The sequence below is a fragment of the Mytilus edulis genome, chromosome 9, assembly GCF_963676685.1.
Source record: "Mytilus edulis chromosome 9, xbMytEdul2.2, whole genome shotgun sequence".
In the NCBI taxonomy this organism is placed as follows: domain Eukaryota; kingdom Metazoa; phylum Mollusca; class Bivalvia; order Mytilida; family Mytilidae; genus Mytilus; species Mytilus edulis.
The window spans coordinates 36,769,320-36,793,363 of NC_092352.1; the positions used below are offsets into that span (position 1 = coordinate 36,769,320).

General features: G+C 31.8%; 2 protein-coding genes across 2 annotated transcripts in view; both read right to left on the minus strand.

Moving 5' to 3' along the window:
- Window positions 1-2,975: 2,975 nt before the first annotated feature.
- LOC139489677 (uncharacterized) overlaps window positions 2,976-24,044 on the minus strand; it is a 39,335-nt gene continuing 18,266 nt past the window's right edge. Inside the window, exon 9 of the mRNA XM_071276334.1 lies at window positions 2,976-3,915. Within this exon, the coding sequence (XP_071132435.1) occupies window positions 3,644-3,915 (272 nt within the window). The 3' untranslated portion in view covers window positions 2,976-3,643. The remainder of the gene's footprint in view (window positions 3,916-24,044) is intronic.
- Window positions 12,764-23,265, minus strand: LOC139489679 (uncharacterized). The gene is made up of 6 exons (XM_071276337.1): window positions 23,125-23,265; window positions 22,233-22,380; window positions 18,180-18,452; window positions 16,697-16,756; window positions 15,557-15,626; window positions 12,764-13,154 (listed from the first exon to the last, which is right to left on the minus strand). The coding sequence occupies exons 1-6, from the start codon at window positions 23,191-23,193 to the stop codon at window positions 12,812-12,814; spliced, it is 963 nt and encodes a 320-aa protein (XP_071132438.1). The 5' UTR covers window positions 23,194-23,265; the 3' UTR covers window positions 12,764-12,811.

Below are 24,044 nucleotides of genomic sequence, written 5' to 3' on the forward strand. Positions count from 1 at the left end.
AACGAAGTTTTCAATGCCCCTCAGGTAAAGATGAACCGAGAGACATTTTGCTATATTTTTTATGTTCCCTTTTTGAACACATATCTCCTAACGTATTTACGTATTGATATATAACTTGCTTTCAAATGTTTAGGATTGAATGATCTTGAAAGTAATCAAAAGAAGCGCCATGGATGGACACAATGTATGAGATTTTTTTTTGTTTTTGTTTGCACATGGCCGATACCTCTGCGGATGCACTGTTTCCCCCTAATAGTATAATCACATCGGTAGTCAGTGATTAGGCACTAACACAATTTATAACATACGTTTGTAAATTTCATTGTGTTTTTCTTCTTCTTCTTCTTCGTCTTCTTCTTCTCCTTCTTCTTATCACAAGTTTCTCAACAAGCGACTTAAAATTTTCTGTATTCATTAAACATATATGAGAGTTTGGAAATGAATTTTATATGTTGACCTTTTTATAAGAAACAAATCCAATACATTAAACACAATTAGTGCATGTACAAGTGAAAGAAGAGTAAGTGAGTCAGACCTAGTCTTATTAAAGTAGAGAATGTAGTTCCTACTATTATACTGGTAATGCCACCACACATCATATATAGGGTAGATGGGTCATGGAGTGTGAGCTAAAAACTATATACTAGTATGCCAACATAGGCCAATCAGACCAAATGAAAAAGATATTCTTTATAATATTTTTCAAAAAACTTCTATTGTAGTTACGTAGCCCGTTTTATTTGCATTAACAAACCTCGGACGACAGATCATTGCATATATACTTCATTGCACATATAAGCACAATCGGTGTGGGTCCTCAATGCTCTTCAACTTTGTATTCCTTTGGCTTCATAACTATTTTGATCTGAGCGTCACTGATGAGTCTTATGTAGACGAAACGCCCGTCTGGCATATTGAGATATAAGCTTGGTACCTTTGATAACCGATTTCAATAGTTTTAAAAACGACGGAAAAGTTGATTGACACACCATTGGATACAATTAAATAATAAACATGCCTCATGAGGTCCTATTTAACCTCCAAAACACATCTGGTATTGTTTGCAAAATGTCATTGATAAGCAGTATCTTTTCCAACAGAGATTATAAAGTATCTTAACATATTAGATTTATGTTTTCCGCCAATCGACATATATTTCAGCGGATCAGAAATAAGGAGTGAACTTAACAGTTGATCTTAGATGAATCCGGTTATTCTTTGATGTTCATGTTCGTTTAAGAAGATGTGATATGAGTTACAATGCGAAAAATCTTTTGTAAAAGTAAACTATTACTTACATTTACTTGCTTTTATAATTTATTTCCAACCTCAATTCCAGAACAAGTTAAATCTAGGAAAGAGCTACGGAGGTACTCAATTTATTAAGTGTTATTTATACGTTCTATACTCGTGTGTAATGCTGGTGTAGTGTTAGTATCTACAGGTATCATCAGCTTAGATTCATAAATAGTCTTATGATTTGTCCGTTGAAAATTCTAAGATTGTAAAATAAATTCAGGAGCCTGTAATTCAATGGTTGTCGTTTGTTTATGTGTTACATATTTGTTTTTCGTTCATTTTTATTATATAAATAAGGCCGTTAGTTTTCTCGTTTGAATTGTTTTACATTGTCATATCCGGGCCTTTTTATAGCTGACTACGAGGAACGGGCTTTGCTCATTGTTGAAGGCTGTACAATAACCTATAGTTGTTAATGTCTGTGTCATTTTGGTCTCTTGTGGACCGTTGTCTCATTGGCAATCATACCACATCTTCTTTTTGATATCATCAGGCAAACTTGACATTATATGGTTTGACTATTCTTTCAGAATCCTTTTTTCATATAGCTCTACATGTGTTATGTACTTCTACTTCCTTGGCTATCAAATTTTAGGGTTTGTGTGTTCATGACGTAGGTCCTTGTCACCGACGGTATCATCAGCTCATTTTTCAATGCATCGATATTGACATGATGTAAAGCATACATTTACTTAAATTCTCCGCCCATTATATTACAGAAGTCTTAAAATAGGTTCAAACTCCTGCATACAAACTTGACTTTCAATGGATCAATCTATTGTTTTTTCGGTTTGCTTTGGTCATACAGCTCTTCCCGTGTTCTTGTAATTCGACATACTTGTCTTTCAATTGATGGGGTTTAAGTGTTCCTTATTGAAGGTATACACAGAAAACACGCGTCGGACGGACAGAATGCATATCGAGTTATTTTCTTTTTTTCCCAATGCATTATGTTTTTTAAGTTCACTTTTAATTTGACCAAATAGTTGCAGTTAAAAATTAAAAACTTTATTTCTCGTAGTCTCTATTTTATACTTTTGTTCATATAAAATTTCTGTTTCCTGCTTACTATGACCATAAACCAACCTTATATTTAGGGAATCCGTTATATTTTATTGATTTATCCTCTAACTTTGTCCCTCAGAGTTAATAAAATGATCTCACGAAATTTGAATAAGACAATATTTGTCACAAAAGCCAATATGATTTGTAAAAATATACAATAGGTTATTTACTTTCTATTGTTAACAATAAACCCTTAAGCATTTTGGCCTCGATTTTGTCGAGATTACATCAACCTTTTGGAAGCATGTGTTATACTTGGCTTATTTCTATTATTTACACTATTACAAAGGATGGATATACTGATAAATACATTTGAATCCAGTTTCAAAATCCAAACTTCAGAACCGATAAATAGAATTTGTTCTACCAATTTTACTGTTCATATAACAAATGCTTCGTTTTTCTGATCATTTGTCTTCACCAGATTTCACACAGCTTTTTGGAATTCTTCGTTTTTGATATTTTTCTATCCAATTTCATAAATGTTGTTTTATTTTTTTGTCTAAATTCAAACGCCACTGATGATTCGTATAAAAAAATGAATTGCGTCTTGGTTACTAAATCTTAAGTCTGATATCTTTGACATGGTACTACTCAACTTAATATAGTTCCAGACAAAACACAAATCTTTGTAAAACAGATAACTCAACAATCCAAGCTATGTAGGTCTAACATAAAAGTTTCGCTAAATAATTCTGATCTCCATTGTACAACTCAAGATTGTTGACTTCCTAGCCAAATATTAAAGCATTCCCTAAACAGAAGCTGGTCATTATATAATAAAATCGTGTTCAACGGTTGTGATAAAATCTAAATTCCATCTCGTTTCGTGTGAAAATAAAATAAAATTGTGACTTTTTCAATAGTATTTTAAGTATTCAAATATTGTTATTTTCAAATCGTTAACCATGCAGAAATTTGATATGTTTTTTTCGCACTGGTATGATCATATGCATGTAGATGTAAGATCAGTTTTGGGAAAAGTTTTTCTATACGATTTCGTCTACAGCCGTACACTACAAGTAGCTGTTATGAATTGTTCATTTTACAAATTAAGTCTAACTGTATAAATTATGTTAATTATTTGTTTGAAAAGATGTTTCCTTCATTTGAACAGTAACCTGTCCGTTAACATAAATTCCGTATCATCAATCCGGAATCAAGAACTGAATATGCATTTAGTGCATAATCCGCTACTGTGTTGTTGTTAAAGAATAAACTTGGAGGATCCATTTTAGTGATTTCACTCAAGGGCTTTGCTTCTACTGTACCCAGTTTCTTATGGATTAAGTACGACATATGGATAGACTGTACTATGATCCTTGTGGTTGAGATCATCACTGGGAATTACTTTCTCCAATGCATTGTCTAAATAATTACTTCTGTTAAACCCAGTTTCTTTTGGATCCAGTACGGCATATGCGTTACCTGTACTTCCCCTTTGAGTTTGATTTCCTCCATGGCTTAATTTCTCTAATTGAATGATATTGTTGTCAGACTTTCTTCTATAAAATCCAGTTTCTTTAGGATCAAGTACTGCATATGCATTACCTGTACTTTCCATTTGAGTTTGATATTGACCATGGGAAATTTGATCTAATTGACTGTTACTGTTGTTAGAACTACTTCTGTAAAATTCAGTTTCTTCAGAATGAATCATTGTATATGTATTGCCTTTACTATCCCTTTGAGTTGGATATTCACTATGGGCAATTTTATCTTTTTAATGTTAATACTGTAGTCAGATTTACTCCTAATGAATCCAGTTTCTTCTGGATCAATTGTGTCATATGGATTATCTATCGTGGACTCAGAAGGGATATCTTTACCAGGCATTAATTCTTCAATTTTATTGCTACTGTTAAATCGACTTTTGTAAAATATTGATTCAGATGAATTAAGAGACTGAATACTTCTTTGATTACGATGACTGCCTATATTATATTGAGAATAATGTGCTGCTTCCACGGACTCGTAATGGTTAACTTCATTGTTAGCATTCGCTGACTGCTTTGAGCAATGATCATTTATTATTTCATCGTCGATTAAATCTTGTTCAGCTGTAACCATGGTTTGTGCATATTCGAAGAACTCCGTATGTTTTAACTGAAGACTCTCGTATCCGGGTGATGATGGATTATTAGATGATAACATGACCAATAAAGCTTTATCTTGAATCTCCGAACCATTTCTAGCAGTTGTATACGGTCTCCTTTTCTTCTTTCTGTTTTTACTACAGGACCTCAAAAGATAAGGTAAATATATGGGATGAATCACACAATACCTTATAAGCCCTTGTATAATTAAAAAGTTGGTTTTTACATGTTAAACATTTACTAATGAACTGATGTGTTACATGTTTTGGTATACTAGTATATAAACTAATAAGAAATACAATTATGTCTAATTGAGATGGAAAAAACCCATCTTTTACTCATTTAAAAAAAAGTATACTATCAACTACATTTTTTGTAGACTTCTTAGTTAGTATTTATACAACAGAAAATGTGGTATGATTACCAATGAGACAACTCTCCACAGGAGAGCAAATGACACAGATCTTTACAACTATAGGTCACCGTACGGCCATCAAAAATGAGTTAAAGGCTCCTAATTTGGAACAGGCACATACTTACTGAATGTTGCGGGGTTAAACATGTTAGCGGAATCTATTTGTATGTTTGTTTGAATTCTAGATTTATTGGATGTGTGTTTGAATATTTTAGTCCGTTTTGATGTATGGATTCTGGATCACAATTATTGTCACAGTAACAGCTTATATCTTTTTGGGATGCTCACCAAATTATTTATCAATATCACGGAACTATAATTAACATACGAGTAGGAGGTTAAGCTAGCCATAAAACCAGATTAAACCTATAATTATCTTTCGAAAATGCACGTTTCAAGTCCGGAATATGACATTTTTTTTCACCCGTTCGGTTGATTAATAATGTTAGAAATTCTTACTTTTTATGGACTTCCGCCTATTGAAATGAGTTCGATATTTAAGTTATACTTTAAGTTACAAGCAAACGGGACAAATATATTTTTTATGCATAAAATCAATTTCTTATACGTTTGGATACTGCAGTTGAATGATCTTCCGCGAGTCCCGTTAAAACTTAGGTCCTATTTTAACTCACATTTCTACGTATTTACATAAAAGAGGGACGAAAGATACCAAAGGGACAGTCAAACTCATATATTTAAAACAAACTGACAACGCCATGGCTAAAAATGAAAAGGTATGATCTGAGTGTCCCCCATCAAAAATAAAATCGGAAGCACTCATTTTTTGAAGTGTTATGTTCATTATATGATGAGAAGATAATTGCATCATATTCAAATCTACGGTAATCACTTACTCGTCGATCATAGCGAAACCACATACCTAAATATCAGTTACATTGATGAGTATCCGTCTCATCAACAAAACAACTTACCTCAGATTCATATAGCTACATATATATATATATTAATATTTATACGTTATCATTAAGATAACTAGGCTATATCGATGACAGTAAACAATTTATTACGTATGAATAGCATCTGAATTTCTTGCATACATCATAATGTAAATATTAAGACATTGTTAAGACAATTAATCGCAACCATATAAGAGCATACGCAATCGTAGCAATTGAAGAGTAAGTTATTTAGGATTCTACACAAATTCTACACCATAGCAAATCATTCACAATGTTTCCAGTTATCGAAAGGGCGAAATAACTTTATTTTGTCGATTCCGAATGAAAGAGTGTCCAACTATTGTAATCCTACAGTAATCAGAACAACTACCTTACCTTTTAACAAGACATAAGATTAGAAATACGGTGCAAACAGTAAGGATAAAAGCTCCGAGCACTCCACCAATGATACCTGAAAAAAATATATCACTTCATTCTAAATCTGTAAGATAAACGATTTAAAGACACCATACGTTATCATTAAGATAACTAGGCTATATCGATGACAGTAAACGAATGCTAAGGCATGTCATGAGGCTTAGTTTCTTTCTTTAAAGTTTGATATTATACCCCATCAAGGTGCTTAATTAATGATAAACTTTTTGAGCCAAGGAACAAAAAACTATCGTGTGTGGTAAACAGATATTCCAATCTTTACAATGATCAAACCAATCAGCAGAGTTTGAATTGTAGAAATATCTATATTGTGAACTGAGAATCCGTGTACTAAGACAAAAAATATACAAAACGACTTTTTGAGATAAGAATGATAAAAATAATAAAAGCAGGTTTAATAGAAAATTAGATTGGATCGGGTCCTCGTTTTTATACATTGTCCGTATTTCTTACCTTACTGTTTGCCAAAAAATCGGAGTATTTTCTGACCCATTTGGCTCAACAAACGCGATATTTTTATTCATAGTAATATTAACTACACAAATGAAATGTCAGAATTTAATCATACGTCAATGTCGACTTTCATAAATAAACCACACTTGTAAAGAGAACGCATATGGTTTGAACTAGTTGATAACGCAGAACTGAATTTATTTGTAAACAACTTTAAACAATTTAATTCTTTATAAATACACTACTTGCCATTTGGTATGTATTTGAATACGTACTTGCATTTATTGAGTGTAATGATCCTACAGAGGCATATGGATCTCCTGGACAAAAAGAAATGGAAGAATGATTCATAATACTTATATAGAATAGTTTTTGCGACTGTCATACAAGTGGTAAGAGGTTTAGCTAGCTATAAAACAAGATTTAATCAACCATTTTCTATATAAGAAAATGCCTTAAACAGCCAGGAATATGACAGTGGTTATCCAGTCGTTTGATGTTTTAGAGCTTTTGATTTTGTCATTTGGTTAGGGAGTTTCCGTTTTGAATTTTTACATGGAGTTTCGGTATTTTTGTTATTTTACTTTTTTTTAAGGTTATACAGAATTTGTATAGTCATTCTTATTCTCAGCTATGAAACTATACTAAATATGACACGAAAAACAAATGGATTAAAAGATGAAAATTTAACTACAATCAAACATGTATCCAGTAAACTTCATTTTCGGCGTCATTTATCGTAAATAAAATTGAATCTCTTATTCCAAATGAATCGTGAAAGTGTAACCACTTGGTTTTTTTAATAGTTCATGCTCATTGGTTTTTTCTTCAAATATGTTAGGGTATGGTGCCATAGTGAAAAGGAAATATGAATGCACTAAACCCGAATGTATGTTTTGAATAAAGTGGCTACTCTTTATGTTCGTTGAGGGGTTTTATTCAATTCGAATCCTACACACTTCACCTAAGCAAGAATAGAAAATCACAATATACTTTCTTAATGAACGATAATTCTCTGTAATATTACGGAAAATCTATTGACGAATTAAAACAGTAAAATTCTCCATTGCAAAATTGAGTTTCTGACAGAGTAGCATCAGTCAGATCATCACAATATTCGGATCTCTCGAGTGATTCATTCCTAAACCATAGCGGCAACTATGCAAATTTATCTGCGTTGTAGATGCTAAATCAATTTGTTGTTTATCTAAAATGAGAATTCGAATAAAACGCATTTGCGAAATTCAAAGTGATGGTACATGTATAAAATTGACATAATTAAACTTATAGATCTTGTATGACTTGAAAGGATATTTAATCTTTTCTTTTGCACCTTCCTATGACGTCATAACGCTGAAGCCATTTTTTTCCATCTGGACTTTGAGAGAGAATTTTGGGTGGAACTTTGAGACCCAATTTTGGCACGAAATCTTCCTTAACGGTTAAAAATCGTGAATATAAAATGTCAAACTTGGTAAAATTTAATGGACTTGAATTTTCGGAACATTCGATTTTCATTATCCAGAAAAAAAAATAGCCCTCAAGACGTCATAATTATTTGGAATAGGTCATATACTAGTAGATCATCAAATATTTACACAACCTTTGCTTTAAAAGTTTATGGTTTGAGCGATCCAAATTAAGGTACACCAAGAAAAGCTCTTTGGACGCATGAAATGAATGAAGTGTTTGCAAATCTTATTTTACATAGTTCTGTATCATTACTTTCCCCTAAGAGGTGTTTATTTCAGTCCTGTCTATCTATGAAAGATAATAATGAATACCATTTATTTTGTAAAGTGTGATAAATGTTAGCTTTATTTTATCGTACTATTAATAGCTGTTTCAAACACGTATTTGTATCTCGAGTCAGGGTTGTATTGTCGAGAGTTAAGACTTCTTCATTTTCTTTAATGTTTGTTGATTATGTATGTTTGATTTATGCATTAGCTAACATTTTGACGACGTATATAAATGCAACAGTTGTATACCGCTGTTCGAAAGTCATAAATCGTATGAGAGAAAACAAATCTGGGTAACAAACTAAAACTGAGGTAAACCACATATAACATGTTATTACGTATCCTAGTAAACTTGCATGATGGTGTTATTTCTTGCATTTGAAATTAATAAGTTATAAAATATGTGTATTTTGTTATTCAAATAGAAAAAAAAATGCCCTTGTTAAGTGGAGTTTATTTATAATACATTGCAACTATTTCCCATTATAATATCCTGGTATCTGTGATGAGTTTATTTTATACTTTTTATTACAAGGGGCAACAACTACATACTAGTAGTTAATCAAACCACATGCACACATAACCGAAAAACATTCTTATAAAAAACAATTGTCTAAATGAATTATACCACGTTTCATAATTTTGATAGCTGTTTATGATTTGTGTTGACAAAAAATCCATATATATAAAATATTTTCTTTCTGAATACGAGAATGGAAACTGGGAAAATGTCAAAGAGGCAACAACCCGACCAAAGAGCAGATAACAGACTACGGCCACCAATGATTCTTAAAATGCAGCGAGAAAACCCGGCACCTCATCTAGACTCTAGACAAAAATGTGTACTAGTTCATTTAATTAATTTCTTGATAGTGAGATGATATTTACAAGGTAGATATTGAACCAAAGAACAAATGAATGTAACATTTCAAAGATTTGCAGGTATAAATAAAAGGAAACATGTGATATTCGTCAATGAGACAGCAACTCTACTAAAAAATAGCCAAAATACATCAAGAGAAAAGCATACATTCTTCGACATCAGCCAATACAATTATTCAAATTCAAAATCGTTCGTGGAATTTTATGTGACTGTCATACAAGTGAGAGATTTAGCTAGCTATTAAACCAGATTTGATCCACCATTTTCTACCTAAGAAAAATTACCTGTTCTAAGTCAGGAATATGACAGTTGTTGTCCATTCTTTTGATGTGTTTGATGTGTTTGATATTTTGTTTTGCAATTTGATTAGGGATTTTTCGTTTGAATTTTCCTCGGAGTTCAGTAATTTTGTGATTTAATTTTTTTTTTGCAACACTTAAAATATTGTAAAACAATGTAATTTGTTGTTATTCTTTATCACCTGTAGACGATTTTCAAACAATAAATTATGCCACATGCACAATGCTTAAAGTTAATGTTTTGCTAATGGATTCCAAAAAAATTGATGTAGACCAATATACTGTTGCATTGCTATACATGATGTTACCAAGTTCCGTCAAGATTGTTAAAGAAATGAGTCAGTTGTAGAACATTTTTCGTTGATGAATTGTTTTTAATTGACAGATAAACAGACCAAGAGGACAATAGGTAAGAGAAAGGGAAGTTAAAAACAAAATAATTTAAACTTACGGTTTCTATCCAAGAATACGAATTTTATCAGTATAAAACTGATCCAAATATGAAACCAAAAACAGTCCATGGGTATTCTCCTTGAAAGAAACATAAGGCATTTATAATATGTACATAACTAGATGAGGCCAAAAGTATGTACATGATAGGATTTGACCACATTATACAGGTATGATTGTCAATAAGACAACTATATTTTATCTAATAGGACATTCATTTCTGAAATCTTCTTGCATGATGAAAGTAAAAAATATATTATATTTCGTTGACATATTTAACAAATAATTTACATTATAAGATCAAACACGTTTACATATATACTTAGTGAATTTTATAATTTTTACATGTTTTATTACAAAGAAAAACAAAATAAATGCTATATTTCAGTTTTAACTTTTGTTGATTTCTTTATCCCAGAACAGATAAAAGTGTTAGCTTTATTGATGTTTGGTCAACTGCAAATGAGGAATTCTGTATTTTTCACAAATTTTTATATAACATAATTCAAATTTTATAGTTTGCGGACAAAGTAAGTGGTCGCTACCTATCTATCACTGAAATTGAAACTTATTGAGAAAAATCTCACGAAAAATTGCTACAAATTTCAACTAATAATGCACTGGGACCTATATAACGAGCTTGTAAATTTGCATTTTTGCTATTTCAATCAGTCTGAAAGCCTGCTTGGTTTTTAATAAAATTCCATTGCACCGTTTAAATTTTACTTAGAATCCTTGCTAATGGAAGAGTTAGGATAAGCATCTTTAAATGAAACTAAAAAGCATTTGTGATGCCACCATCGAATCATGCATGTGCAAAGCATTTTTTACCAATGATTTGACTCATACGTTGTGAAGAAATAAGATATTAGCAAAGAACTTTCCAAAAATGTATATTCTATGTTAAGGCTTTGGCTCCTATTTAAATGACAAGATCTCAAAATGAGGCTTTATAGTTGTTTTTACAGTATGACAGTGCAGTTTAAAGTCTCGATTCAAATATTTAAGAAACAATTGAACACAAATTCAAAAGAAGGTTATTTGAAGGATTTATTTATTAATTCTGTAATTCAAGTATGCAAAATATGAACATAGCATTCAAATGCCAATATCAGACGAACTATTTAAAGCCCAGATATACATATTTGATTGTTCCTTAAAAAAAGTTTGTATTTCTGTTATAAATACATGAGGGTAACTACATAAAGTACACAACCGTCGCAGTAGAAAAAAATAAATGAACTCCAAAATAAAATGAAATAAGGTGCATATAGGGAGTACACATTCACAGTATGGCTAACACGTTATACGAATGTCATTCAAAGCAACTATTATCATGAGTATGGAAGCCATAGCCATATACCTAAACCTAAAGTACTGGTGTCAGATGGACGATAAAGGTCATTTGGAACCTGAGTTAAAGTTAAATTAGTACAGTTAGATCCGTCAAGTTAACCTACTGACAGAACTTTGGACAGTTACCGTATCACCACTTGTAAGAAAATAGAGAATTGACAATTAAAACAATGTTTCATGACTCCACAATCACTTTCATGTTTTTAAACCAATAAAAATTCGAAAGATATAAAAATCGACACGAAATAATATAATGTTCATGTCATATTATTCCATCAATACTGTCGTGTAGCAGATCACAGCGAAAATGGTTTATTTAATTGTGACATTACCGACTGTTTTTTTTTAATTGTTATTCTTTTATCAATTTAATTTTTGGTAATGGTGTTGGTATCTATTGAACTTTCGATTTCCCTCTATGAACTTTCTTTCTAGTTCTATCTCTTTTTTTACTCATTGTTTTATTAATAAAGCAGGTTATGAATTTATTGATATTCTGAGGATCCTTATTGTTTACTTGTTGAATAACTAGCATTGAGACTTTTATTTCTATTTCTCTCTTGTGTTTATGGAGGTTAATTTAGTGCTATGTATTAGGAGCATGATAAAATGTTTGAAGAAAACGCCTTAAAGGTAAAACTTGTATCACTATATCATAGGACATTTGAATCGTATTCGATTCATTGTTGTTTTTCCTTCTTGGGTATTGGCATTTTGCAGAGACATTTCATTTGCCAATTTTTTTATTTTTTCATTTTTGCTTCTATATTACTTTTTCAAAGTAAGGAGAGTGTTAGTGTATACAAACATGTTAACCCATGTTTATGTCAATGTGTTAAGCCAATATCCTTTAACACATTCTTTTGGGTGGTTGCCGTCTGTTCTTATTGGTTTAAATTGGAAATTATTGTTGATTATTGTTAAAGTATGTAACCAGGCCGTTTGGTGTTCTTTCTTTTCGATTGTTTTAAATATTACCAATCATGGTGCATTTTTGATGTGCTGTGTTTTGCTACTGTCAGCATGGTCAGGTAAATATATATATATATACATATGGTTGCTTTTAGAAAAAAAGAATTTCCAAAGAACTAACAAGTATTGTTTTTACTTTATAGACGCGGAGTGATTCAGAGATTGTCATCTTATGTAAACGTCTGTTAAGATGAAATGATCATCATGTCCTTAAGATGTTGTTTTGTCGTTAGTTTGGTGTCTCGATGACATTTTTTTGTTTTTAAATTTATTTATAACTATAATGGTTCATGATTTCTTCTTTAGTTAAGAGTTAATTCACTGTCATTGGTATCTACTGCAAGGCTATTAGGCTGAAAAATTGAAAGACAGCAATAATTTTATAACAAAATATTTTATGTCATAATCAATTCTCTTAAAAAATTACACGATTTCATTTTTATCGTATAAATCTGAATACTCATGGTCTGATTCCGTACGCTGCATATGATGAGTGTCTTCATAGTGTTCATTTTTAGATTGATGCTGGATATCTTCGTAATCGTTGGAGGTTGATGACCCTTTTGATGTTTCCCTAACGTTCGGCCTGTTTATATCTGATTGTTGAGTACTTGTATTCAGTATAGAATATGGACGACTGCCCGATTGTGATTGCAAGTCTGTATAGCTTACCAGTTCTTCACTAGAAGGCTTAACTGGTGAAGATTTTGTGTTGCGCACAGAAGATAAAGATTTTGTTTGATTTTCCCTATTTCCCATATGTAATCTGAAGAAAAAAACATAACATGTATGAGATGAAATAATATTTATATCAAATTGAGAGAAAACAGGTGGGATATTATGCAAATTTTGCCTTTCAAATTAACTTGAAGTCAATGCTTTGAAGCAGAAGCCCAAAGAGTTGACTTAGTTGATTATAGACATATTGTAATCGCTGGTGGGTTGAGCATTTTCCTCAACTGGATGTATAACTTTACAGGCACGTCCGGTTGGAATTAGGACGTTACATTTGGTTTATCCTGTAATTGCTAGCTCTCTGCACGTCAAAGAACTCTAGTAAAATCTCTTAGCGTTTCCCGAGATGACCAGTTGCTAGAAAAACTCATTTTAGACGTATTTCTGATGGCAGTTTTAATTTCCTACCGTTCACACAGGTCGTTTAATCATGCAGAACCAACGTATCAACATAATTGGTATTTGTTCTGTCACGAATATGTATGAAATGATTGCCACGTTCAACAAGCAAAACTAAACAATCAATAGAAGTTGATAGTCATATCAATACATGATCTAAAATATGCGTTAGAAAAATATCAGTGGAGGTCTCCCGTCATCTTAGATTGTAAAATAGAAGAAAAAAATCGATCTTTAATGAAATGTGAATGTTTTGTAAGATGTTTGTAATTTATTGGAAATCTTTTCACGTTAATGCAGAAAATGACGCGTTTACTCTTAATTTGCATTTACAAAAGCAAGATATCTTTTGTTTGAGAATTAGATAGCTTTTCATGAGAAGTTTGATCTGCAACTTTCCGTTGTATCTTCTTCCTGTAACAGATGTGCATACTGCATATTTACCTTTGATCATACGTTTAAAAACATTTGATATACACTTATAAACTAAACGTTAAAATTATACCTACAGCTCCTTGAAAAGGAACCACCAAAAGACCTTAAGAAGTCACGATAATGATAGACAGGTACCCTAATCGACTCTGTGGATAAGCTATGAATGAATTTACTAGCAGAGACTACACTATTCCTTATTAGACATTAAATTCACATATATATATATAACGACATACATTTCTAATTTTGTTCATTATTCAGATACTGACATCAACTCTAGCATGGGGCAAATGGCAAATACGACGTTAAAATATATTATTGCGGATTTTTTGACAATCCTACAAGGGAGTAAGACACACAAACAAATACCTCAAATAAAGCCCTGCTAGGCACACATGAATTGTTAAAATAAGCAATCTCTAAAACAGGTTTGGTGTTTATAGGACGAATATATAGTATATATGTTGTGTACAAGTTGTAGTGTTGTACACATTATAATTTGTACAGATTTTTTTTTGTACAAGTTATCAGTGTCTTATGAACCGCTTTACTCAAATGGATGATGCAAGCACTCAGTCTTTTGTTTTGCATATTTCTGTCATATTTCCACAACTTCATGATGCAGTCTAATACTGAGCATTGATTCAAAAACATTATAATAACACAAAAGACTGATTTTGGAATAAGGAGAAAGATAAAATTAGAATTTTAACCTTTCTGTATTCTCATTTTCTGTTTTTAGGACAAAACAGATAACATTAAATATTAGGTTGAAGTACTATAGTACAAATATTGGAATTTTAGACATTAAGTGGATACATTTTAGAATATAAACTTTTATCAACTGGTTCAAGAAGGTATGTGTCAAAAAAATTATATCTTGTACAAAAAGCCTGTACAAATTACAATTTGTACAAGCTTACATCTTGTACACACCATATATAATGTCAGAAACTAAGCTTAGGTAAGGAACTGTGGCATAACTTTATCAACTCAAATAAAGGCAACAGTAATGTGCCGCTGATCAAAAGTCATTAATCGATTGAGAGAAAACAAACCCGGTTTAAAACTAAAACCGAGATAAATACACCAACTCAACACAGATCTTGTTAAAAAAAGTTATATTTGACATGATAATATTTACTGATTACTTTCAAAATAACAAGACCGAAGAAAAAACTATCTGCGCCACGTGAATACCAAAGTATACTTTACGCTGAAGGCCATAAAGTGTTCTATAGTTATTAATTTCTGAGTCATTTGTTCTTGTGAAGAGTGGTCTCATCGTCAATCATACCACATCTTCATTTTTATATCTAGTAATTTAACAATGTGTGGAAGGACCGGAAAAGAGCTTGTCATTATGATAATTCCCGTCTATGATAGACTTGCAAAAACCCAAAATGGACAGTTACAATCAGACAACTTTTAAATTATAACCATACAATGCTTATTCAATTGATATGGAATGTCACAGTAAAAAGCAAGTAAAAAAAAATCAAGATTTTTATAAGACATAGTTGAAAACAGTTATTCAAATTATTGATGAAGCGACGAGCACCACACACTTTTTATTTACAAGCAAATAGTTTTATTTACCTTAATGCCAACAACAGTAAAGCTGCTATAACGATGGTTGATAATCCTCCTATTGCGCCAATGATTAGGCCTATAATATATAATTATACATCAGTAAGTATAGTAAAATAGAATTATAGACTTTTTACGTAATTGTCTGAAAAAGACTAAATTAACCATTTTTATTTTCTTTTTTTCCAACTTTTTAATAAATCGTAACATATGTCTTAATCTGCGAAAAAAGTATTCAATAAAGTAGTAAGCCGCTGTTTAAATCGATTGAGAGAAAACAAAACATACGATGAAATTGTGGCATATTAACGTCTTTTACTCGGGTTTGTATTTATAAATTTATAAGAAAAATCAAGTGTCCAGTTTAACAATTACGAGCATACTTACAAAACTACTTGTAAAGATAAATAAAGGGAGGTTTGCGGGTGGGAAATTTAAATTTCATGCAATGTTTTAGAATCACAAGTTATCAAGACGAAAGTTAATGATAAAAGGAAGTGCACACATGGCACGTAAACTTGTGCTGACCCCGCAAGATCATTGACCAATAAGAAGTAAGGAATCCACTCACATGGTTTTCTACACGTGAAAAAGTGTTATACAATTTAGACAATTAATCAAATAGCAATGTTATACAAATCTGACCCACTGGTCACTTCAGAGACATCGTAAAATTTACAATATAAAGTTCTCATTCTTTTTATCAGTTAAAGCTATAAAACTACAAAGTTAATCTTCCCTGCTGTCTTAAATTATTTTATTCCGCTTCTTAATTAGCAAATAAAATTGGTTATACATCAGTAAGTATGGTCAAATAGAATTATAGACTTTTTACGTAATTGTCTGAAAAAGACTAAATTAACCATTTTTATTTTCTTTTTTTCAACTTTTTAATAATATCGTAACATATGTCTTAATCTGCGAAAAAAGTATTCAATAAAGTAGTAAGCCGCTGTTTAAAAGTCATAAATCGATTGAGAGAAAACAAAACATACGATGAAACTGTGGCATATTAACGTCTTTTACTCGGGTTTTGTATTTATAAATTTATAAGAAAAATCAAGTTTCCAGTTTAACAATTACGAGCATACTCCCAACCGTTTAACTAATAACATTTACTGTTTTAGAAAACACTTCCCTTATACTTGCCTGTTCCATTATGCTCGTCCTTATTCCTTGTGTCATCTCTGATCGCAGTTGCAAGGTTTTCTACAATGTATATATTCAAGCTATTTTACAAAATAATCTTCATAACGTATTTATGCTCATATTGTGTGTTTATATAATTTAAAACTCAATTGAAACTGAAGGCTTTCAGTGAGAGAAAAAAATCGGCTATCTAATAAAGACAACAGTAGTATACCGCTGTTCAAAACTCGTCAATCCATGGAAAAAAACAAAATCGGGGTAACAAACTAAAACTGAGGGAAACGCATAAAATATAAGAAGAGAACAACGACACAACATAAAAATGGTAACACACACAGAAACAGACTAAGCATTATAGAGAAAAATTCGATGAGAATAACAAATATAACATCAAAACCAAATACACGAATTTGGGATAGAAAAGTACCGTGACACGTCTTAAAGTAATGTGAATTCACACTCAAACACAAGAAAATACAAACGACACAACGGAAACACAACGTTAAAATGTAACACACAGAGAAACGAACTATAATATAACAATGGCAATATTCCTGACTTGGTACAGGACATTTTTAAAGAAAAAAATGGTGGGTTGAACCTGGTTTTGTGGCATGCCAAACCTCGCACTTTAATGGCAATGTTAAATATAACATTAAAATGACACCATAATATTACAGGAATACAATACAAATAAATAGGAGAACATATTAGACAAAGAAACACATGAATAATAGCTAACAAAAGGCATCAGGTTTAAAATCCAATACACCCGAATCGCGTCTTCCACACAAGACTTACCAGTGACGCCCAGATATAAAAGTTCGAAAGGCAAAACAAGTACAAAGTTGTACAGCACTGAGGATCAAAAGTTCAAAAAGGTTGTGACAAATACGGCTAGGGTTTTCTGCTTGGGATAAGAACATCCTTATTATTTAGAACAATTTATGCTATTGCAAACAGTAAATATTATCAAATGAATAAAAAAGATATACATGACAAAACTGAAGTAATAACTAATTACAGAAAACAAAAATCAAAACCCGGATACATACATAAACCAACACAAAAAATAGGCACATCCGACTTAGTGAAGGCCTTAACGCAAAAAGTGAAAAAACGTGACGTCACATACGAAATGGTGAAAAGGCACAAAATATATTTGTATTTGGTGAGGATGCTTCTTAATTTATTAAACATTGTGTCCAATCATTTTAATAGTGATCCAAATTATATAACCTTGAACTAAGCCATTATTGCAATTATTTCTTTAAGAAAATTCTTCAAAATATAAATTTGAAAGGTAATACCAATCAACGTGAAAAAACCCTGATATACCGAACAATAAAATAAAAATATTAAACATAAAATGAACACAATGGATTTAAAACTATTTATATTACAAAACACTTTTATGCATTAATGATAAGCTTATACTCTTCATACATAAATCTAAATCTGTACTTAACATTTATCTACATACCAACACAAGAATAATTCAAGGTCGCAAATATTGGCTCGTAGCAAGACAGGTCATCCCCAAATTCAACACTATTCTCAAGGAGATAACAATAGTCTCTACCAGTGTACACTTCGTTAGTACTAAACGAGAGCCTTCTTTTCGTTGTAGTTGCATTAGATTTGCAGGTTACGGATGAATGTTGAAGTGTTACGCTTATATCTTTTGTACCAGCATGATGGCTGCACTTAAAGGCTATCTTGTTTTTTGTAAGCACGCCATTGATTGTTTGTTTACCTTTAGAATGAGAATTTTTAATAAATTTTCCACTGTCCTAATTTCGTAAATTGTTTTCATTTTCTACCGAATTGTAATTATCATAAATATTTAGCAAAGATACACATCAAACAAACATTCGACAAATCTTTTTTTTATTTGTTAGTATATAACTGAAATTTGTAAAACAAACATTAATATTTCACCATTTATTTGGTATTGTTTCATTTTGCTTGCGTCACTGATGAGTCTTATGTTGACGAAAATATATATGGAATTATTAAAATTGTTACTTCTCAAGTACTGTTTTTTTTTCTGTACTTTTAATAAGTTGCTGTATAAAATCTACTCCGAAGTAAAGCAGTCGATTTATCAATGTAAAATTGAGAATGGAAATGCGGAAAATGTCAAAGGCACAACAACTCGACCATGAAGTAGTATGCAATGATTTAATATCAGCAGTCTAAGTACATTAAGTTTGCTTAACGACTCTATATTATATGCGTTTTTTCTTACCAGAGTATTGTAAATTATTGTGACGTATTGTACTTGTCTTCTTATTGTCGATTATATCATTAAAATACATAATTGTGCGTTATCTGTTCCTTTATACTTATACGTTTTTCAATGAACCCTTTAATAGTTTACTGTTTCGAGATTAAAAAGGTATGCTTGACAAGTAAAATAAGATGATTTCACCCCTCCACATATTCATTTGCATGTCAAAATTTAGGAACTCCTACATTGATTGTCTTTAGTTCTTTTTACATCAATATAGGTAATTTTTTATTTCCTCTAGTATTTGAATCATGCAAACGTTTTTCGGGACTCGGGGGATTTAGAGTTTGGCATACTGTTTTGACACAGGTCTGTTGTTGAAGATCGTATGTTGGCCTTTAAATACGACGGGTGCCACATGTGGAGCAGGATCTGCTTACCCTTCCGAGGCGCCTACGATCATCGCTAGTTTTTGGTGGAGTTCGTGTTGCTAAGTCTGTAGTTTTCTATGTTATGTCTTGCCTACTATAATTTTTATTTGTCTGTGTGTATTTTTATTTTTTAGCCATGGCGTTTTCAGGTTATTTTCGATCGATGAGTTTGACTGTTCCTCTGGTATCTTTCGCCCTTTTTATACGTTTTTCTTTGTTGTTGTTTCTTTTTTGGTCGTATTGTTGCTGTGGCAAAGACGTTCACCCACACTTTTTACAATAATTCTAGTAAAAACTAGAAGCTAGGGTATTTTATTGTTTTTCTATAGCTATTACACTATCTAGCCTGTTGCAATTCAAAATCTGAACGAAGAAGTCATGATTAATTATCATTAGAAACAGTACACGGAGACCTTAACCTCCTAACCGAATTATTTTTTAAAGCGTTACATTCTCAGAGCTGGTCAAAGAGCACGACTTATAAGCAATATCCTCTGATTTATTTAATTTCACATCTTCATTCTCTGTATTATGGGAGGAAAATAAAAGAAGAGAGTTGAACTTTTTTTTTAGGTTTTAAGATATAAAAACGAAGATGTTGTATGATTGCAAATGATACAACTATTCATAGGAGATCAAAATGACATAGAAATTTACAACTAAAGGTCACTGTACGGCTTCAACAATGAACAAAGCCTATAACACCAGACATCGAGAAGATAAATGTATAACACCTTAAACGAGAAAATATATAGCCTACCTTATGTACACAATAAAACGAAAAACAAATATGTAACATAGCAACAAACATCAACTACTGAATTACACGCTCCTGGCTGGTACAGGCACACATTGAATTTGGCGGGTTGAATATGTTCGTAGGCGCCTAGCTCCCCCTAATCATAAGTAAGTGGTGCAACAGAAAAATCCAACTGCACAAAACATTAAAACAGCAACGCATATGATCAACAGCCACAAACAACAACCTCTCAGTTGCATGCTTCTGACTAGGGACAAGCCCATCTATAATGTGACGGGGTTAAACATGTTAGCAGGCGCCCAAACATCTGCTAAGCGGGGACAATAGTGTAACAATTCAACATAAGAACACCCTATTAAAATCAGTAAAAATTTCATTTGATTTGACTTCTCTATGACAACTGTATATCCTCATTTTTTCTGATTGCTATTTGGTGTTTATCGCAATTTTTAGCACTCTTGTTTCTATCGCTTCTACACGTATGTATTGTCGAGGAATAAAGATGGAAAGAACCACCGCCAATCAGCAGGAAAAGTAGCAACCTAGCCAATACATATTAGATTCGAACGTACCTGCAACGAGTGAGGTTCGAAATCACAACTTCAGTGTTGTAAGGGAGATAAACTGCTTATACTTCTTGGCCCCTGAGATCCCCCAATAGTTTATAAAGGAGTAGATTCAGTAAGACCACTTTTTGGCCCCAAAATATAGCAGTTTTAAAAAATTGTGAAAATGGAATCTTTAAGTACAATGCTTCTGCTACATAAATATATGAGCTGTTTTTGACAATACAATGCACAAATATCGCGTTCTAGCATCATTTAGTAATGCTAAATTACTAAAATCTTCAAAATTTTAGCATTTTGGTTAATTTTCAATCGGTTTCCGTCTAAAATGAAAGTGGCCGCATTCGTGTTCATTCATAATATTGAAATGTAAGTTGTATTTGATGATAATACAAAACATATATGTAGGACTCTAAAGTGCGATGGTACTCTAAAGTGCGATGGTCACGCTAAAGTGCGATGGTCTACGCTTAAGTACGATTTTGTCTCACGCTAAAGTGCGTTGGTTGTTTGTTCGCTAAAGTACGATGGTGTATCACGCTAAAGTGTGATAGTCCAAAGGGTAAGATTTGAAGTATTAAAACATAGAGGTTTAAAAAGTCTTTTTGCACAAGCTATTATGCTAAGATATAACATATGTGATATGCTTTACAATTTACCGGTAGGCGTAAGTAATTGTTTCTAAATTAACAAGTCCGACCAAGTAATAATTGCTATAAAGGTTATTTATGTTTTGCTAATATAATATTTCATGTAAAATGAATTTTTAACAATTCGGAGCGTATTGAATATTTGCATAATTGGCGTAGATTGCCGTTCACACTAATGTCACAATCTACATGTACCTTCTATTACATTCGTCTAAAAATAAAAAATCCCTAATTCGCTCATTGTCGGAATATGTACATAAGCTTAAATCTAAATACGAGAGAAATGCAATGTTCGCCGAGCTTTCTCCTTTTGCATGTTTTCTACAATACACAGTACGAACTTATGTTTTAGAAGACAATTTATAGTTAACGCATGAAAACATGTATCTCTATTATACCGACGTCATTATCGAACTACGTTTTTACGTCTATATTTTCCCGGACCATCGCACATTAGCGTATGTAACCACGTACTTTAGCGTAGACCATCGCACTTTAGCGTGACCATCGTACTTTAGCGTCCCCATTGCCCTTTAGAGTCCTACATATGTATATAAAGGTTGAGGATGAACACGGATGCGGTCATTTTTGACAAAAACCATCTGAAAAGTGACGTTTTTTGGCATATATGATAGATTTTTCATATTTAAGCTTGAATCAGAGCGTTTTTAACGACTTAATCAGTTAAAATCTTTCACATAAACTAATCGAATCAATTGATGTAGACACTTAAATGTTTAAAAAGTGTCCAAAAACTTTCGTTAGATGAATCTGAAATTTGAGGCCTAAATCGGCCTTTACCGTACCTTCTCCTTTTAGTCGAATCGTTACAAAGAACATACATTGAAATTATGTGTGGTCTATGGCGAAAATAAATCAAAAGTTTCAATTCATACCTGTATTCATATCATATACTGACAATTGCCAAATACCACCACATATATCGTGTGAATTATTTCTGCAGACCGTAGTACACCCAGATGAAAGTTTATACACTCCTGTGCCTAATTTTCTTCCGTTTCCGCAATAACACTCGTTTCCATTCTTAAACACAATAAACAAAAAATATTTGTCTATTGTATCAAATATATTCCGTTAAAACAGGGAATAACTATTGATTCTTAAATAAGCTTTTAGATAAACATAATACTAATAATCACTGAAGCAATATCATAGTTGGTTTACTCTCAAAGTCCAGACTCATTATTTTGCGTCTTAGAATAATAGTTGATTATCTTAATGCTACACATTTTAAATGCAAAATGTTTTTAATTCAAGTAGTATTACCCGATGTAATATAAGAAGACTTAAAACATGTATCTAAATTACGTTACAATCCTAACATCATTTTCCAATGTCATAAGCAACGAGACGACTAGCTTTTTAGGAAAGCATTTGCTATATTACACACTGATCATTGATACTTTAATTGAAAGTATACATAAAAAAAATTACAAAAATACCGAGTATAATTCTACACGGAAAGTCTCAAAGAAAATGGCAAAATCCAAAGCTTAAACACATCAAACTTTGAAGAAATTTTAATATATTTTTTTTTACATATGCCATTTATTTGTCTCGCTTCGCTTTTAATATTGGTCGAATGTTAATTAAATCTCAAATAAACATTCTATCGCAGTTCATTTTGAAGTTTTAAAATTATTCATTATTACGTTGCACACAGGTAAATACAAACCGGATATTTTCCGAATATGTTCGAGCAAATGTCAAACTTAAAAGAAAATAAAGAAAATCATAAGTCGAAGAAATGTTTACTAATGAATATACCTCTGTTGCAAAGTATCGAAACGATTGAGGTTGTTTTGAGCAAAATTGGTAACAAATCTGTGTCGACATCCTATGATGTGGATTTCCACTTTGAAAGAGAAAGGCTCTATTTTTGTCATCTCCATAACACCCATCAAACTCATATTCTGTAGAGAAATGTAAACAAGTATGACTGATTTGAACTGAGATTCAATTTCTAAATGATTTACAGTAAAGAGTTTATGTGCCTGTACTGTTAGAATTCAATAATTCCATTTAGTACCTGCACCCGGTAAATCTCTAATAACGAGAAGACAATAGTTCAATAGCAGTACATATCTGAACAGTTAGACAAGAAAACAGATTTTCTTCAACAAGAAAGTCGATTTACACGTGTTTAATAGCAAAACGCAGTCATTCAAGTGCATAAAACATTTTCATTTTTTTTTCTTTTGAAGTATCATATGACTTTATCTTTAGATCAACGTTATCAACCTACTTATGATCAATCTTTATAATAATGATAATAACAATAAATGGCAACAGTAAAACCAGTAATAATAATATATTTAATAAGGTCCTCTTAACGTAGTCATCTCCTATATAAATCAAAGTGTGATATACAATCAGCAAACACAATACTGTATTTTTTTATATATCTTACCACATCTGTAAGAAACATCAATCGTCCTTGGTATTTGGTATTCGGTAAAATTGATAGAAGTTGCATTAACTAGACAGAACTGTTTTTCATTGCATTCTTCTTCCAACGTATGTTGTTTGAGTGTTGAATTATCATCATTGAGACTGAGCAGTTCAATATTACCAGTTTCAATACGGTACGGTTCTTGTAGTGGTCCAATTTGAACACTGGTGATTTTGATAGTCGAATTTTTGATGCACGAGAGTTTGGCTGGTTCGTTTTCACATACGGTAATGGT

What these genes read in the sequence shown, in the direction of transcription:
- LOC139489679 (XM_071276337.1), bottom strand. Translation starts at nt 23,193, where the DNA reads ATGTCGACACAGATTTGTTACCAATTTTGCTCAAAACAACCTCAATCG. An exon ending in AGTATATGATATGAATACAG is followed by an intron (nt 18,453 to 22,232) that starts GTATGAATTGAA and finishes CTCATTCTAAAG; the next exon opens with GTAAACAAACAATCAATGGC. An exon ending in GGACGAGCATAATGGAACAG is followed by an intron (nt 15,627 to 16,696) that starts GCAAGTATAAGG and finishes TATATATTATAG; the next exon opens with GCCTAATCATTGGCGCAATA.